Source organism: Cebus imitator, unplaced genomic scaffold (assembly GCF_001604975.1).
Source record: "Cebus imitator isolate Cc_AM_T3 unplaced genomic scaffold, Cebus_imitator-1.0 Scaffold83, whole genome shotgun sequence".
Taxonomy (NCBI): Eukaryota; Metazoa; Chordata; class Mammalia; order Primates; family Cebidae; genus Cebus; species Cebus imitator.
In genome coordinates this window covers 3,672,857-3,691,979 of record NW_016107398.1, presented here as the reverse complement: position 1 = coordinate 3,691,979, position 19,123 = coordinate 3,672,857, and the positions used below count along the sequence as shown (strand labels likewise).

The 19,123-nt window shown below is 36.6% G+C and overlaps 1 protein-coding gene and 1 long non-coding RNA gene across 4 annotated transcripts in view; one reads left to right on the top strand and one right to left on the bottom strand.

The window, feature by feature from the left end:
- LOC108308220 overlaps positions 1 to 19,123 on the bottom strand; it is a 224,276-nt gene that overhangs the window by 59,832 nt on the left and 145,321 nt on the right. The gene's annotated exons all lie outside the window — the stretch shown is intronic.
- LOC108308219 (HIV Tat-specific factor 1 homolog) lies at positions 13,918 to 16,329 on the top strand. The gene is given in 2 exon segments (XM_037740434.1): positions 13,918 to 15,931; positions 15,933 to 16,329. Coding segments are annotated over 2 exon segments (2,202 nt in total). The 5' UTR covers positions 13,918 to 14,111; the 3' UTR covers positions 16,315 to 16,329.

Here is a 19,123-nt window from a genome sequence, read left to right as displayed (position 1 = left end):
TTTCACATGAAGACACATTTTAAAACAGTAGCAAAATCTAGAGAACGTATATGCAGTACTGAAAGTATATCCTTGATAAACGTATCTAAAACACAGGTAAAGTTAGGGATTTTTTTCAGATATGAAACATTCTCAACCAGTCTCCGTCACCCCATTATATGTCTCCTTCCTGCACAAACATACAAGTTTACTTTCTCACATTCCAACAATGAAATGTACTTTGTGTAAAAGTTGGGGATGGCCTAGAATCCAACCAATAAACGTTCATACAAGATTATATTTGGGCCACTTCACAGTTGCTCCCTACCCAAGTCATAAAAATAACTTTAGGTATCAACTTCAAAATGTATGCTATTGGTAAGAAACTGCTGTAATTATAGAGTATATTTGAGGATAACTTGATGGGGATCCTTAATATCTTCCCAAGAGTATTTCTTCAAAATAAATTGTATGTAATCACTTGAATAGCCTTTTAGTTATATCTGGGAATACAATGAGAACCAAGTTTTTTATGCCATAATGTTCCAAAGAATAGACAGTAATTCTATTTAATCATCTATAATATTCCTCCTTTTTAAAATAGATAATTGAAAAAGATTACTAAGCACTCAGACTTTGAATTCAGTTATGGTAGGAAGTCTGGAGTATTAGATAAATTTGATTCCATGTAAATCAGATGAATAGAACCTTTGAATCAGCTGGCGAACAGGGTAGTATGGTCAACTATGTAATTTAAAGTATTTTGGAATTGCAGAAGGTATTTTTTACTTTTATCTTTTTACTTTAATCTTTCCTATTAGATTGTATTGGGCCAAAGACACTGAAGCTAGCTGATGTGGAGTTAAAGATATAAACCTGACAAAGGCTAGCCAGTAGAGTCACACCGTGCTTATGGAAAATCAAGGAACTCATCAATCCCTGTTACTGACTCATGCTCTGGTTTCTCATTTCGTGATGATAACCCAAAGCCAAAGAGAGTAGTTAATTTTGTTACTGATACTAAAATTTGAATCAAAGGAGGCTTTGAGAAAGTAATTGTGACACTCCTGTACCAGGAAGAATAAATCAGTACTCAGGCATAATTGAAATATAACATATGCATGTCACTGCAAACCTAAATTAAAAGCTTTTCAAAAAACTAAATTTAAGCTATTACTTGCTACTACAAGGCATACCTTTGCAATCATTTTATAAGATATTCTGTTGTTCTCATCATCCTTCTAATAGCAGGAACTGAGACATGTATCTGTGGTTTTTCATTCATTTTTGCTTAAGCAACAGAAACTTAAGAAATTTCAAACTTTTTAATGTTATCATTATAATATAAACTTAACATAATAGCTAACAGTTTTAGAGCTTGCTCCATGCCAGAGATCGTTCTAAGAACTTCCAGTCTTTGAGATATGTACCATTATTATTCCCATTTCTCAGAGGAAAAACTAAGAGGTAAGTAACTTGCTGAAGAGCATACAATTAGAACACTGCAATCTGGCTCTTGAGATAGCATCTTATCCACTATGATAAACCCATATGACTACTGTCTTTTTCCTGCTTTATCTTGAGTTCAAACGTCAACATGGCTAAACTCAGCTTCCGAGGGAAATACCCGTCCAAGGTTGTGGCCTCCTTAATTCCACTGGTCTTCATCTCAACTATCTACCATTTCAGTTGTCTTCCCTTTTGGGTATACCCTAGGCCTACTGTCACCTAAAACTCCTCTACATCTAAAATTCTAAAACATTTCTGAAGGAAATCTCCCGATTTTTCTCACTCTGTTATTTATACTATACCAGTTCTTTAGCCAGTCCTGAATTTTTGGTATGCCCCTATTTATTTGCCTTTCTATCACTGAATTTTCTTTTCTTGTTCATCCTATTTCTTGTGATCAGTAACCTCTAATAACTTTTTATTCTTTTTTCTTTCCCTTTGTTATCCTAATAAAACCTTACTTGTGGAGTAATTCAGAATTTTCTTGAATACCAAACTGATTATGCCACATACAAGCCTAAAAGTAATTAATAGTTCCACATTTCCCTCTAGATAGAGACATTTTAACATGGTACTAGATTTGGCTGAATATTAACTTATTAAATAAATGAATGAAACTTCTGTAGAGTGTTTTCCTTGCATGCCTTGATAAGTTCACTTGTGTAGTTCTATAGCAGTCCTTACTTATGCTACTAATAGTACTTTTATGATTGTCGACTTACTTGTTTGGCTTCCATACTTGGGCTTTAAATTCCTTAAAAGCAAGGAAAGCACCACTGATTATTTTATTTCTAGCTTATAGTATGAGTCCTTGTACCCAGTATGTTCTAAAGTATTGAATATATGAACGAATAGACAGTTGTTCCTGCTAGGGATCAGAAAGAAAATTTAGGGTGTTGTGTAGGTGATTAATTTTGCTGAATATTTTTGTCTAATTAGATATAGACTCTTATTCATCAGAATTGCCCGGGACATCAATTATTAAGAGAGAGGGTGCCAGGTCAAGGAATTCTACTTTCCAGGGGGTTAAAAATGGCTTAGAGCCATGTGTAAGGAGTTTTGTGTGCAAGTAACACGATGTAGAGAAAGTATAAATGAATGGAGAACAGGATGATTGTGGGCTATGTATGGCTGGATGGATGGTACATGGAACAATTCTATAGTTTTTCAAATAGATAATAATGTGCACAGAGCTACCTAAAAGTATGTAGTTTTCCAATCCTAATGCTAAAAAACTTCGTTGGAAAAAATTCAATACCCTTAGTTGAAATCACAGATGAGAAATCTTAGAGAAAGAATATTTTTAGGAAGTCTTCTTATATGTTGTATTGTATAAAACTCCTGTGACACTCTTCAGGGTATAGTAAAATTTTGTGATATTCTTCACAGCTTTTAGATTCAGACATATTTCTTTAAATGGGACACAATGACAGTGACCCACAAGAGCTTTGGAGTTTATGGGGGTTCCACTTGTCTTTACAATTTGATGATAAGCATTGGAATAATTATTACAAAGATAGAGACATCAGATTTTTTTCTTAAGACACAAATATCACCTCATTAGAAAAGCTCTACCTATTTTTACTTTGATATCCACTTATCCATTCTATAGATATGTATTGAGTAACCAATATATTGGTTGTATATTGAATGCTTTGAGGCAGCGGATGGTAGATTAGAGATAGTTGTTATATTGCTAAATAAGTTCAATAATCTAGTGAATGAGATGCAATATGTTTATAAGCAACTATTATAATTTAAATAAGGAGAGGTGCCATAAATAAACCAAGAAGTATGGGAAATCAGCAGATGGAGAAAAGAGGTTTTATGGAAATAATATCTGAACTTTATCTTAATGAAAGATGTAGAAATGGGAGGGAAATGTCATTCAGGGAACCTGACTCATAGAATCAAAAAACTTTTCACCACAGGGAACAGAAAATGGCCCACACTGAGATCTTAGTAACTGCTTTTTATCATCACAGATCAACTATTCCCTCATCAACCCCAAATGAACTGATTACAATGTTGACTTGAATGATTTTAGTTGCTGAATGATTCAACATATAGGACACAAATATTTACATAGTTATTAGAAACCTAGACCTTACTTACCAGAGGAATGTTTAACATACTGATTATTCAGGGTTGGGGAACTGAAAGCAGAAATGACTTTGCCCTGGATTAGTAATATAAAAATAAATAAGAGCTGCTTTAAAGAAAAAGGAAGCAGAGGGAGAAAATGGATTGGAGTGTGTTTTATCTATTGTATCTTTAAATCATATAACCAGGAGATAAATAAATCATAGAGTGCCTCTAGGCAAGAAAAATAAAGAAAATGAAAAATTTGTTGGTATACAATAATTCCTCTAACTTAAAATTTCAATGGGAAAATAAACCCTTCAGCCAATGAAATCCAGCATATCTTGGTATGTATAGAAAAGTATAAAGAAACTCATATGGTAAAATTTGTAACAGTGCTAGAAAGAGATTTTCATCTTATTAAAGAGGTAAATACACGTACATACACACAATTAAGGAAAAAGAAGAGAGAGATCCCATAGGCAGTAAATAGATTGAGTATAATGACAAGGAGTGAGCACTATTTCCCATTATGTATAGGAAAATATAAATGAAAATATTCTCAGACTGAAAAATGTAGTGTGATTTACACAAAGCATGTACATTGTGTTGGTTGATATTATTGAATTGTTCTTCATGAGGGAATCATGAGTTTATATAACATACATACCATTTGAAATTTTATATATGCATCTGCTTCAGCTGCATCAAAGTATTATATCTTTCCCAGGATGAAGACCAACTAGCAAAACATACTGACCTAACCACCGTATTCATTCTAGGCTGCCCCTGTGCTGACTGCAGAGTAGTGACGAAGGAATAGCTAAGATCCAGTGATCAGCCTCAGATGTCTTCAAAGCACACTAACCTTTATTTTCACTTTGAAAATCAGAGTTGATATGTGTATATATAGTCATAAGATGCAGTGATTCTCCTTTAATTCAAGGTTTTGTTTTCTGTGGTTTTAGTTACCTGTGGTCAACCACAGTCTGAAAATATTAGATGGGAAATCACAGAAATAAACAACTTGTAAGTTCTAAATTGTGTGCCATTTTAGTAGCATGATGAAATCTTGTGCGATCCTTCTCTGTCCCACCTGGGACATGATTCATCCCTTTGCCTAGCATATCCACACCGTAGATGCTACTCACCTATTAGTCACTGAGGAGCCTGGTTATCAGATCAATGGCTACAGTGCAATGCTTGTATGAAAGTAACCCTTACTTTACCTAATGAAGGCCCCAAACTCTAAGAGTAGTGATGCTGGCAATTCAGATATGCCAAAGAGAAGCTATAAAGTGCTTTGCATGAAAAGGTAAACATTCTCAATTTAATAAGGAAAGAAATCATATGCTGAGGTTGTTAAGATCTACAGTAAGAATGAATTTTCTATTTCTGAAATTATAAAGAAGGATAAATAAATTCAGGAGGAATTAGAAGAAGAAATGATGGCTGCTTTTGCCATCACACCCCAGACTACAAACGTTATGGCACAGTGTGAGACAAGTAGTTAGTTAAGATAGAAAAGGTATTAAACTTGAAGGTAGAAGACAAACAGAAATGTGTTCTATTGACAGCACTTGGGTTTGGTACTATCTGTAGTTTCAGGTAAGTGCTGAGGGTCTTGAAACATATTTCCTGTGGATAAAGGGAGACTACTCTGAGTCTAAGCAGTTGAAAAGAGGCCTTTTGTACTCTTGTAAACAAGTCACTCTCCAATCTTTGCCTGAGAAAATCACAGTGCTTGTAAAAAGATGACGTGCATACCTTACAGAGAAAAGAAGGTCGCTGGAGAGATCTAGAGCCATTCTGAGTTGAGCTTACTTTCAAGAATCTTGCTTTTTGAAATCAGCTTTATTGAAGGATGATTTACAAAAAGAAATGCACTCCTTTTAAGTGTAAAAGTCAAGTGCCCCATGTCATGTGAAGACTTCTGAGCAATTATTTTTAACCACTTAGTCCATTTGGGCTGCTTTAGCAAAACACGATAGACTGTGCAAGTGGCTTATCAATAGCAGTTTATTTCTCACAGTTCTGGCATCTGGGGAGTCCAAAATCAGGGTGCCAGCATGGTCAGTTTCTGGTGAGAACCTGCTTTCTGGTTCCTAGATGACTGTCTCTTCACTGTAGTCTTTCATAGCAGAGTAAGGCAAGAGAAATCCCTGGAGCCTCTTTTATATGGGTACTAGTTCCATTCATTAGAGTGGAGCCCTCATAATCTAACCACTTCCCACATGCCCCATCTCCATATACTATCATGTCGGGAATTAGGTTTCAATGCATAAATTTTGGAGGAATAGAAATATTCAGTCTGTAGCAACCACTGATCATCTATGATTGGTGCCTTTAGGTTTATATCAGCAGAAAGGGCATGGAAGGGAACTGGAATGGACTAAACACCTAATTCTTACCTTATGGCTTCATATCTGTTTGTATCTTCCTAGGAACAATCTTCTGAAAGCAGAATTATTAATTCCATTTTGAACATTAAAACAAATGGAGTACAAGAATGAATGAATAATTTGTCCAAGTTTGCCCAGGTAGCACAGTGGTACAGGGCGTGATGTGAATCCAGATCTGTCTAGCTTTAAAATCATTGCTGTTTACTTATGGCCTACTACTCTCTGTTGACACCAAGGCTACCACATCCACCCACAAGCATTCTCAGTTCTCAAAGAAGCTAAATTCCCTAAGGGCTTAAGCACTTTGGGCGTGAGAATGGGACACCAGGAATTCCTTGATGAAGAGACTTAGCAAGAGGCAATATAGTTAAAGAATGGAGTTCAGAAGGTGGGGCTGAGCCTGGAGAAGTGTGGACCTAGGGAACGTGGGAGCAGCGGGATTATGAGGGTTGTGTGGCAGAGAAACCTATTGGGAAGCAGCCATCTTTCTCTGGATTTAATTGAAGTAGAGCTAAGATTCCTGAGCCTGCTAGTGAAGTGAGCAATGGAATTTTCAAGGACTTTTACTCCCTGTAGCAGAACTCCCTCAGAAACAAGGTGGAAGCATGGTCAAGCCTTTCATATGCTGGTACTAAACAGGTGACCACCATCAGAGTACCAAATGGACAAGCTGAATCCATTCCTTATGGCCAATCATCCTATGTCAGAGGAAGATGAATTACAGAAATAAGCCAAAGGAAAATATTTAAATAATATAAATATTTAAATATGGAGACATTTTTAAATATCTCAGACATTTAAATATGGAGATTTGAATGTATTCATATTTAATGTGACTCAGACTTATGAAGCAAATTTCTTATGAAGCAAAGAGGGAATTCGATTTCTCTCTTCCTAGATATATTTTATATTAACTAGTATATTTTAGCAGCTTTTCCAGTGATTTTATGTTAGTGGTATATGCTGAATTAATAACTTGTTAACATAGTCACATGGGTAGATATTTAATTACTAATGGAACATAAGAGTTTAGATCAAGAGACCTTGATTTTATGTTACAATTTTCTAAAACATGAATATTTTTCATTCATCTAAAATTGCACAAAAAGCTGAAGCCCAGAGATGTGCTCAGTTTCCATGCATTCTTTCCATTTTAAATTGAGTATAAACTTCAATTTTAAGTATTCAATGAAGACAAGTGTAACACAATTTTGAGTATCTTACTGTTAGGGCATCAAACATTTCAGCCACTCCTGAGGCCAAGATAACTACGTATATCTCCAATTTCTTTTCAACCAATACTCCTCAAGTTTACCTGTCTTCACCTATCTGATATAATATGGATCCTCAAAAATCAGTTAGTTTCAACATACTTCTGTAATTATATAATGTCTTTCCAACTAGTCTATAGCTCCATAAGGTCAGAAACCATATCTATTTTACAGAAGTAATTTATCAGTCATGCAAGCTATATTGTAAGAATATCCTGAATTACAAATTTGCTTCTAAGTTTTATATGACTGTGAAACAACTTTCAAACTAGACAATCCCAGCACTCAAGATTGCCCAAGGACTAAGAAACTAAATAGAATTTCTGAAAGGTTATAAAACTTGGCAGGAAAGAAAGAAATAGAGGAACTTATATGAGTGGATTTCTTGTCCTTTTCAGAGGTGACCAATCTCTCTTTGATGATACAGCCAGAGCTCAGTGCATTTTATCACCAAATGGGTAATTGCATCATTGAGACTTTGGGTCCAGTTACAGCAAAGAAGTCTGGAAAAGAAGCTAGACCTCTACTAAGAATGAACTGCATAGGGTAAGGTCCCTTTAGTCCTTTGACACAAAGTAACTTAATTTTGTTGAATCTACAACAAAACAACCCAGCTGGGATTTGATTCGGGCTTTCTGAATGTAAACCCCAATTTTAGGGTTTCAATGAAGATAAGCATAACACAAGTTTTAGTATCTTATTATTGGGGCATCAAACATTTCAGCCACTCCGTAGGCCCAGTTTATTTTCAATTGGTATTTGATTCATCAAAATCCCAGCTGGGTTGTTTGTTTTGCTTTGTTTGCAGGAATAGAGAAACTGATAATAAAATTTATAAGAAATGCAAGTGATACAGTATACTCAAAACAATTTAGAAAAAAAAGCAAGAGAACTGAGTTGGAGATTCAAACTTCCAAATTTCACAGTTACTACCAAGTTACAATAATCAAGACAGTATGGTACTGGCATAAAGACAGATAAGTAGATCAACAGAAGAGAATTAAGAGTTCAGAAATAAACCCACACATTTATGGACAGTTGATTTTTGACAGGGTTGTCAAAAACAGTTCAATGGAAAAAGGATAATCTCTTCAACAAATATAATGGAACAACTGGATACACACAAAACAATGGGCTTGGACCCTACCTCAATCATACCAAAAACTAATGAAAAATAATGAATTGAACTTTAAGAACAAACACCTATAAAACTCCTAAAAATTAAACAGAAGCAAACTATTGTGACCCTGGGTTAGGCAGTGGTTTATGACATGACTCAAAAAGCAAAAGTGACAAGAGAAAAATCAGTGAGTTGAACTACATTAAAATTAAAACTTTTGTGTAGCAAGCATTAAGAAAGCCAAAAAAATAAACAAACTGGCAGAATGGGAGAAAATATTTATAAGTCATATATTTGACCAGGGACTTTTACCTAGAATACCTAAAACATCTCTACAACTCAGCAATATAAGGACAGCTCAATTAGAAAATAGGCAATGGATTTGAAAAGACATTTCTCTAAAAATACACAATCAAAAAACAGATTAAAAAGATACTTAGTCTCAATAATAATTAGGAAAATACACATCAAACCACAGCAAGATAGCACTACATACCCACTAAGGTGGCTAAAATATGCAAAGGACAATATAAGGGTTGGCAACAACGTTAAGAAATCTGAACCCTATACAGTTCCAATGAAAGTGTGAAATAGTATAACTGCTATGAAAAACAGTCTGGAATTTCCTTACACTGTTAAACAGAGCATTCCCTTATGACGTAGCAATTCCACTCCTGAGAATATACCCACAGTAAATGAAAACATATATTTATGTAATAACTCAAAAATACATCTTCAAAGTAGCATTATTTATAATAGCCAAAGAATAAAAACAATCAAAATGGTCATTAATGAACAGATGAGTAAAATGTGGTATAATCCTATATCAAATAGTATTTAGCAATAAAAAAAAAAGTACCAACACATGTGACGGCATGAATGAACCTTGAAACGTCACGTTAAGTGAAAGAAGCCAGTCACAAAGGACCACATGTTGTATTCTATGGTTCTGTTTATGTGAAATGTCCAGACTAGGGAAATACGTAGAGACAGAAAGCAGATTAGCAGTTGCCTGAGGCTGGAGCTGGGGGAGTGGGGAAGGGAAATGGGAATGGGAATGTGGACTGACTGCTAACGTGCACAGGTTTCCTTTCGGAGGGTTGTTGTAGTGTTGAAAGTGATGTAAAATTTTATTGTAGCGATGGTGTATGACTCAGTATGTTCCAAAACACTGAATTGTATATTTTTAATGGATATATTTCATAAATCATAAAATGTAATTATATATATAATATATATATATATAATTTATATATAAAATATAATTATATATATAAAAATATATAATTCAGTGTTCCAAAACACTGAATTGTATATTTTTAATGAATACATTTTATGATTTATGAAATATATCTCAATAAAGTCCACTGAGGTGTAGGGATGTACTTGAAATGGGTTGCAATATGCTGTTTGGGATGTTTGTTTGGACTCTGAAATCACAGTGCTCTGGTTTGAATCATGGCTCTCCGGTATACTAGCTGTTACCTTACGTGCTTAATGTCCTTGTGCCTCGGGTTCCTGTGTCTTTATGTTGTTTTAAGAATCTAATGAGCTAATTTAGAGAGAGCTCTTAAAATAGTGTGCAACACAGATTTATTGAAAATAATTATGGTGATGTTTTTGTTGATGAGATCATCTGTAACTTCCATTAAATTCCCAAAAATGTTTGTGATTTTCATTGCTTAATGAGAGCACCATGTTATTTTTTCTTTTTTAAAAATTATTATTGTTATTATTATTATTTTGGTAGGAACAAGGTCTCACTATCTTGCCAAAAGTAGTTTTGAATCCTAGGTTCAAGAGATCTTCCCACCTTGGCCTCCCAAATTGCTGGTATTATGGGCATGAGCCACAGTGTCCAGCTCCAGGGAATTTTCTTTAGTCATTTATATAATAACTAAAAATAGGAAACACAGTGCTCTTAAAGTCTACTTTGCTTATAGAAAGAAACAAAACACACAATTACCCATATGACCCAGCAATTACATTCTCAAACATTTATCCCCCAAAATGAAAACTACATTCACACAAAAATCTGTATAAGAAAATTCCCAGTAGCTTTATTGTAATATGCAAAACTTGAAATCACCCAAAATGTCCTTCAATAGATGAAATAACTGTGATATATTCATGCCATCAACTACCACTTAGCAATTAAAAGGAATGACCTACTGATACACACACAGTAGTGTCACCCAACATGAATGAATCTCTAAGGAATTACACAGAATAAAAATAAAAACACCTCAATCTCAAAAAGTTAAATCGTATATGATTCCTGTTATATAAAATTCTGAAATGACAACATTTTAGAGAGGACAGATCAGTGATTGACAGGGTTTAGGGATGGGGACAGAGAGTGGGTGTGTGTGATAATTAAAGGGCAAGAGAAGGGATTTTGTGGCATGGGAACTATTTGGTATCTTTACACTGGTAACAGATACATGAACCTATACATCTGACAATGCTGTATAGAACTTCATCTACACACAAGTACAGAGAAAATTGAGGAAATCTGAATAAAATCAGTGATTCTTTCAATGTTAATATTATCACGGTGGTATTATACTATAGCTTTTTGCAAAGAATTATCATTAAGAAAAAGTAGAAAAGTGTACAAGAAATCTTTTTTTGCAAGAGCATGTGAATCTACAATTATTTTAATAAAAATTTTATTTAAAAATATTGAGTTATCTTCTCCAGTATGTCTGAGTGACACATCTGTCCACCTTTCCTGATCACAAGCTGTTCCTTCTTATCATCTTGTGAAAGGGAAATAAATCTCAGGACCCCAAAATTACTAAGCCAAAGGGAAACTCAAGCTGGGAAGCACATTCGGCAAAACTGCCTCCCATTCTATTCCTAAATAAGATAGCTACAAAGATTTTAAAAGCTGCATACCTCCCTCACAATTTGCCCACGAGAAAATTCCCTGTGGACAAGGGACAGACAGCTTAAAGTCATCCCTCTGCTCAACGTGAGACAAATTGAGCCTCCTTTGCCTCCTTTGCCCTACGGTTTCACCAAGCCAGACTAAGGTATCAGTGACTATTCCTATAAATTGTATATTCTGTGAAAGGCTAATCAGAAACTCAAAAGTATGCAACCCTTTGTCTCTTACTTACCTATGACCTGGAAGCCCCCTCCCCACCTTTTTGGATCAAACAATGTACATCTTACATATATTGAGTGATGTCTCATGTCTCCCTACAATGTGTAAAAACAAGCTGTGCCCCGAGCACCACGGACACACATCAAGACCTCCTGAGGCTGGGTCATGAGCGCATCCCTAACGTTGGCAAGATATACTCTCTAAATTGATTGAGACCTGTCTCAGATATTTGGGTTCACAATCTCTAGTCCTAGTCTTCATTACTTCACTTGTATTGAATCCCTTCAACACAGGTAAGCTTTAAAAATGTTGTTTTTCTTGATAATGTTTACTTTTCCCTGTCAAACTGTGAATCCATTTACAGCACAGCATCATCACTTAACCTGGATTTTACGCCTATGACTTAGTTTTCCCTAAAGAGATACTTAAATGCTCCATGAATTATGTAAATCATGGTTATTAATTTTACCAGTCAGATATTCTAATGGCTAAAATTTGTCAGGAAGAAAAAATTGTGTTTGCATGTTTTGCAAATTTGATAATTAAGCTCCACCCAAGTTACTCTAAACAAACTGTTCTTTCTAGATATTAGCACCAAAAAATAAAAAGACTGTGATAAAATGAGGTGAGATGCAGGCTTTTTCTTTTCTTTTCTGAGACGGTCTTACTCTGTCACTCAGGCCAGAATGCAGTGGTAGGATCATGGCTCAGTGTAGCTTCAATCTCCCCAGCTCAAGCAATTCTCCTGCCTTAGCCTCCCCAGTAGCTGGAACTGCAGGTGTGTACCACTGTGCCCAGGGAATTTTTTAAATTTTTTGTAAAGACAAGGGTTTCGCTTTATTGCCCAGCCTTGTCTTCAACTCCTGGGCACAAGTGATCCTCCTGGTTCAGCCTCCCAAAGTCCTAGCACTACAGGCATGCACCCCTGCTCCCAGCCCTTTTTCTAGTTTTAAACATATATCAGGATTTTTTAGCTTGATATATATTTTCCAGTGATATCACTGTAAATTAAAAGTTCTTGTAATTTTAAATTGCAATGGCCATTCCAAGTACATTTTCCTGAATTCATGGCAAAGTAGCCTCCTTATTATCTCTGGAAAACTGGACATTCTTCATTCTATAATGATGTTTCTGAAATTATGTCATTATAGTGAGTCTACAAACCTCAAAACCTGTTTTTCTGATGATTCAGAAAGAAAAATGTCTGTTGGAGATGACTGTCTAGTAAATACAAGACAAATAATAACAGACCTTGATTTTAAAGTATGCTAGTCTAATAGATCTTTTCAGAAAATGTGAAAACAGTAGGCCAAAATATTTATTGATGGGATGGGCCACATTCAGCTACAGAAACAAGGAGAAAATATATCAGCTAATTGTGTTAGACCAACAGATTCTCATCACAGAAAGGGCCTTTCATGCTCTCAGCCAACCCTATTACTAAAAGTGGTATTTAAAATTTCTGCAGGTAGTACTTTTGCAATTGACATGAAGTATGTCCTTGAAAACTGAGAGAGATACTCCTTTCTATTCAAATTGTAATTTCTGTTCTATGTGGTGGGCTGTGAAAACTGAAATAAGCCAAAAATTTCCTTACATTCTTCTAGTTTCATTATATAATGAAATTTTGAATTTTATGTTTTGAATTATTATATTTAGCTTCTTTCCATTCTTGTTTCCACAAGACGGGAGAAATTATGCTAACTTAATCTTCCTGACAAGAATTTATTATTTCTCTCAATACTAGTGGAGTTTTAAACATGAGCCTAGGTGACCTATATCATAGCACTGGGTTGTTAAACATGAGATATATATAGCTGCTCATTGGTTTATCTCAAAATTAAAAAGCAACAGCGTTCTAGTCTTCCGTTGTGGTCTTTGTGTAACGCGTGTTATGGCTTATTTTGGCCTATGGGGTGGGCCTGCACAACCTCCTCTGAAAACATGGCATCTGTGAGATAAGCACAATTTGTCTAGTCCTTTTTATGGAACAACCTGGGATCTGAAAATGACTGAATAAAAAACCCATGGAGTATACAGAATTGTTCTTTTTTATGACTTTAATAAAGTGATGAAATATAGCAGCTTCTGTCAACAGAAAATAAAGTTAGACAATGTTAGTAATTCCTATGTGGAAAAAAGAATGCCCTGTCCTCAGCAGCTCTGTGAGGTTTGCGGGTACATGCTCCCAGCATTATCAGCTTATCTTGAAGAAGATACATGAACAAAGTCTTTGTACTCCAAAATGGTGTTAAGAATTGAAATCAGTAAACTCTCTGACACAGCCCAACAGGGACAAGAATTTGGGTCCTTATGCATGTACTATGCCATTAAGGCTTAAGCTCTTTAAGGAATGAGGTGTTTGGTTTTCAAGTCCTCTCTTTCAGGGCAACAGGGAAGCAATTTCCATCAGAAACTGATTAGAGCGACGTCGCGACGCGCCGACTATGGCGGCTGCATGGGCCTGAGCTGCGCGCTTCGTTAGCAAGTAAGTTCCTGACGTTGCGGAGGGAGTCACACTCGTCTCAGACCCGGTAGGCGGCGGCGGCGGTGCGCCTGCGCACTCCCGCCGCGCCCTGCGCGCCCTGGACCTAGCGGCGGTGCAGAAGCCCGGCCGAGCCAATCAGGTAGGAAACATGAGCCGCAACAACTTGGATGGGAACGATGAGTTTGATGAGCAGTTGCGAATGCAAGAATTGTACGGAGACTGCGAGGACGGTGACACCCAGACCTATACCGGTGGAGAAACCGATTCTCTCGGGCAACAGCCGACGGACACCCCCTACGAGTGGGACCTGGACAAGAAAGCTTGGTTCCCCAAGATTACTGAAGATTTCATTGCTACATATCAGGCCAATTATGGCTTCTCTAATGATGGTGCCTCTAGTTCTACTGGAAATGTTCAAGATGTCCATGCTAGGACTGCAGAGGAACCTCCACAGGAAAAAGCCCCAGAACCCACTGATCCCGGAAAGAAGGGAGAAAAAAGAAAGGCTGAGTCAGGATGGTTTCATGTTGAAGAAGACAGACATACAAATGTATACGTGTCTGGTTTGCCTCCAGATATTACATTGGATGAATTTATACAACTTATGTCCAAGTTTGGCATTATTACGAGAGATCCTCAGACAGAGGAATTTAAGGTCAAACTTTACAAAGATAATCAAGGAAATCTTAAAGGGGATGGTCTTTGCTGTTATTTGAAGAGAGAATCTGTGGAACTTGCATTAAAACTTTTGGATGAAGATGAAATTAGAGGCCACAAATTACATGTTGAGGTGGCAAAGTTTCAACTGAAGGGAGAATATGATGCCTCAAAGAAGAAGAAGAAGTGCAAAGACTATAAGAAGAAGCTGTCTATGCAGCAAAAGCAGCTGGATTGGAGACCTGAGAGGAGAGCTGGACCATCCTGGATGCGCCATGAGCGAGTTGTCATCATCAAGAATATGTTTCATCCTATGGATTTTGAGGATGATCCGTTGGTGCTGAATGAGATCAGAGAAGACCTTCGAGTAGAGTGTTCAAAGTTTGGACGAATTAGGAAGCTCCTTCTCTTTGATAGACACCCAGATGGTGTGGCCTCTGTGTCCTTTCGGGATCCAGAGGAAGCTGATTATTGTATTCAAACTCTGGATGGAAGATGGTTTGGTGGCCGTCAAATCACTGCCCAGGCATGGGATGGGACTACCGATTATCAGGTGGAGGAAACCTCAAGAGAAAGGGAGGAAAGGCTGAGAGGATGGGAGGCTTTCCTCAATGCTTCTGAGTCCAGCAGAGGCCTTAGATGCTCAGATTCTGCCTCTGCTTCGGCAAGGGCAGGGCATTCTAGAGCATGGCACTTTTCAGAGCACCCGAGCACATCTAAAATGATTGCTCAAGAAGCTGCAACTAGAATGGCGTTTGAAGAACCTATAGATGAGAAGAAGTTTGAAAAGACAGAAGACGGGGGAGAATTTGAAGAAGATGCTTCTGAAAACAATGCTAAAGAAGGTGGCCCTGAAAATGAGGCTGAAGAAGGCTGCCCTGAGAAAGAATCTGAAGGCGGCTGTCCCCAAAAAGAGTGTGAAGACGTCAGTCTCATAAGAGGATCTGAAGAGGGTATTCCTAAAAAAGAGTCAAAAAAGAAGACACTCAAAAATGATTGTGAAGAGAATGGCCTTGGAAAAGAATCTGAAGATGACCCCAACAAGGAGTCTGAAGAGGAGGCTGGACCCAAAAACGAGTCTGAAGAAGATGACTCAGAGAAAGAGTCTGATGAAGACTGCTCTGAAAAACAGCCTGAAGATGGCTCTGAAAGAGAATTTGAAGAAAATGGTCTCAAGAAAGATTTTGACGAGGATGGCTCTGAAAAGGAACTTCCTGAAAATGTTCTTGACAAAGAGTTAGAAGAAAATGACTCTGAAAACTCCGAATTTGAAGATGATGGCTCTGAAAAAGCGTTAGATGAGGAAGGCTCTGAGAGAGTTTGATGAAGATTCAGATGAAAAGGAAGAAGAGGAGGATACATATGAAAAAGTATTTGATGATGAGTCCAATGAGAAGGAGGATGAAGAATATGCAGATGAAAAGGGGCTTGAAGCTGCTGATAAAAAGGAGGAAGAAGGTGATGTGGATGAAAAGCTGTTTTAAGAGTCAGACAAGGAAGATGAAGATGCTGATGAAAAGTTGTTCGAAGACGATAATTCCAACGAGAAGTTGTTTGATGAGGAGGAAGATTCCAATGAGAAGTTGTTTGACGATTCTGATGAGAGGGGGACTTTGGGTCTTTTTGGGAGTGTTGAAGAAGGGCCCCTATCCACTGGCAGCAGCTTTATTCTCAGAAGTGATGATGATATTTAATCCCTTAAACTTACTTCTCAGGGAGAGTCCTCCATCTACATTTGCCTGTGCTTCAGGGTAATTACTAGTAGTGTTACATGAACATGTTCATAGTGGTAGGATGCCATCAGATTAATACATTGAAGTTTTTCTTTGTTATCTGTACCTAATGGTTTTAAATATATGTTAATTGACTGTTCAGTTGTAATGTCATAGTTACAATGCAAGTAAACTGGATACTTGTTCTTTTGTCAGATTTGTTAAATGCATGAAGACTAATATTTTTAAAAGGATTGAAGTTTGTGATATCAATAAAAGTAAGTTGGTAATATGCAAAAAAAAGAAACTGATTAGAAGTTTTTCATTATTATGATTATCATAATCATTTTCTTGTTTTAAATACACTCTGCTAATGAATGAAACATGTTAACTGCAAATCAGTTGGTTCTGGGCTTTCTTCCTCTGAAGATATGAAGTCCTGAGCGTAGGAACCACATTTGTTTTATCCACCATTGCAGCCCCATGATGCCTGAAATCTAGGGAGCACAGAATGTACTGGACTCGCTGAATGTGAGTTTCTTTGTGGGGGCGGGGCATTTATCTTGTTTATTTCATTTTGTTTTTTCTTTTTCATTGAAATTCAGAGTTCAGACTCTCTCTGGTGGTGGTTCTCTTTTCATTACCTAAGACAATGCAAGTAGTTTAAGATAAGGAAAATAAAAGTGACCCTGTCAATTCACCAGTTATCCATTAGCGAAAATTATATTATTTCCTTTGTCAACCCCTCTCTTCATGAGTAGTTGGGTGGTGACCTCCAGACTCTTTTTACTTAGTACATTAATTTTATAAATTAAAGCAAAGAAATAATTTTGAGCCAGAATAATATCAACATTGTGGGTGCATGAGCTCCCTAGTCCCTAGCAGAATGCTATACATATGACATTATAATTCCGTATTTTTGAAGAGATCCTTGAGTAGTGTTTTACGCCTGTCCTCACCCAAATTCTCAACTGGACCTGAAATTTGTTAAATTGAAGAATATGCTCATCTTATGTTATTTTTTCATCTGGCTTTTAAAATTGCGTTTGGAGGAAGGAATGTTTGTTATTACACATCTCACTCTTCAGCAGTTCAATCATCGGATCACTACTGAGACGTTTTCTTTCTTGGACTCACTGTCTGTCCTGGGAACTCTTATAGCTTTTATAATCAGCTATATAAGCTGTTCTGTTGGAAGCTGCATTCTGTCAAGGGTAAATGAACTGGGTCCATAAAGTTTAGGCCTTGATTAATTTTTTTTTTTTTTTTAGCTCGAGTTATTAAAGGTTCTAAACTTAGCAAAATGCCTCTCTTGAAACACAATATGAATATTAATGTAAGACGGACTTAGAATGCCAAAGCAGTTCAGGGTGGGTCAGGTACTTTATAGAGGCTGGAACATTTGCATATATTTCATTTGAACTATAAAATGTCTTTACATGAATTTTTGGTCAGAGTCTTTTATTAAAAGGAAGACATGTTTATGTCTGTATTGGCTAAATCTCATGCGGTCCATGTTGTCCAGTTTTCAAAACCATCCAACAAGTGGCTTTATATGACTCAAATTGCAAGAACAAGTGAGAGTTGATACTGAAGAAGATATTATGTAGTAGGCAAATTCATTCATTCATTCAACAAATATTTATTCCCTCCTATGAGTTAGGTGCTAGGATAGAGGCCCTCTCCATGGGCTATACTGTGAAAGGGAAAACAGACATTATCACACCAATACGTAACTATGAATAGTGAGACTTATGTGGGAAAGCTTGCTAGTTGCCTATTCTCTCTCTGTCTTCTGTTTCTTTCCCAGTAACAGGTTCTTACATTATCAGCAGTATACTCAGCTGAAAAGCTATATGTATATAGCTTTTTTTCTAGTAACCATATTAGTATTTTTTGACTAGCATCGTGATAGTGAAGATAAAGAAAAGTCTATAGATTCGAATGGAAGAAAAGTAGTGAAAGAAATGAAGCAAATAGTAAACTGAATTATATTATGTTCTATGGCTTTTTAAAGTAATATTCATATCTTACTCATTTTTGCCTTATAAACAGAGTAAGAAATTTGTTCAAGAATTTACTCTTTATCCAAGGGGATTCTATCTTTATGTCAGAAATAAATCTTGATTAGTTGAAACAAATTAATGTAATTGAAACCACATTTGCAAGATTATAACTGAGGAAATTATGACAGTGAAAGAAATCAGACCTAACTGACTCCTAACCTTCCTTCTAACCTTTAAGCTGTCATCGTTCATTCCTGGGCATAGGCTGAACTAACTTTGAGAAGGAATTATTTGTGCATTTATATATATATATACATACACACACACACACACACACACTCATACACATATATATATGCATGTATATATACACACACATATATATGCAAATAATTGCACATATGTGTATACACACACACACACATATATATACACATACATATTTGCAAAGAGGATTGGATAAAAGACTCTCTTGAAGAGACAGATGGCTGAAAGAAGTTAGCAGAAGTTAGCTGGGCATGGTGGCTCACGCCTGTAATCTCAGCACTTTGGGAGGCCAAGACAGGCAGATCACTTGAGGTCTCCAGATTGAAACTAGCCTGGCCAACATAGTGAAACCCCTTCTCTATTAAAAATGCAAAAATTGGCCAGGTGTTGTGGGGGCCACCTATATGCCAAGCTAATCAAAAGGCTGAGGCAGGAGAATTACTTGAACCCAGAAGGCAGAGGTTGCTGTAGGCCAAGATCACACCAGCCTGGGTGACAGAGCAAGACTTCATTTAAAA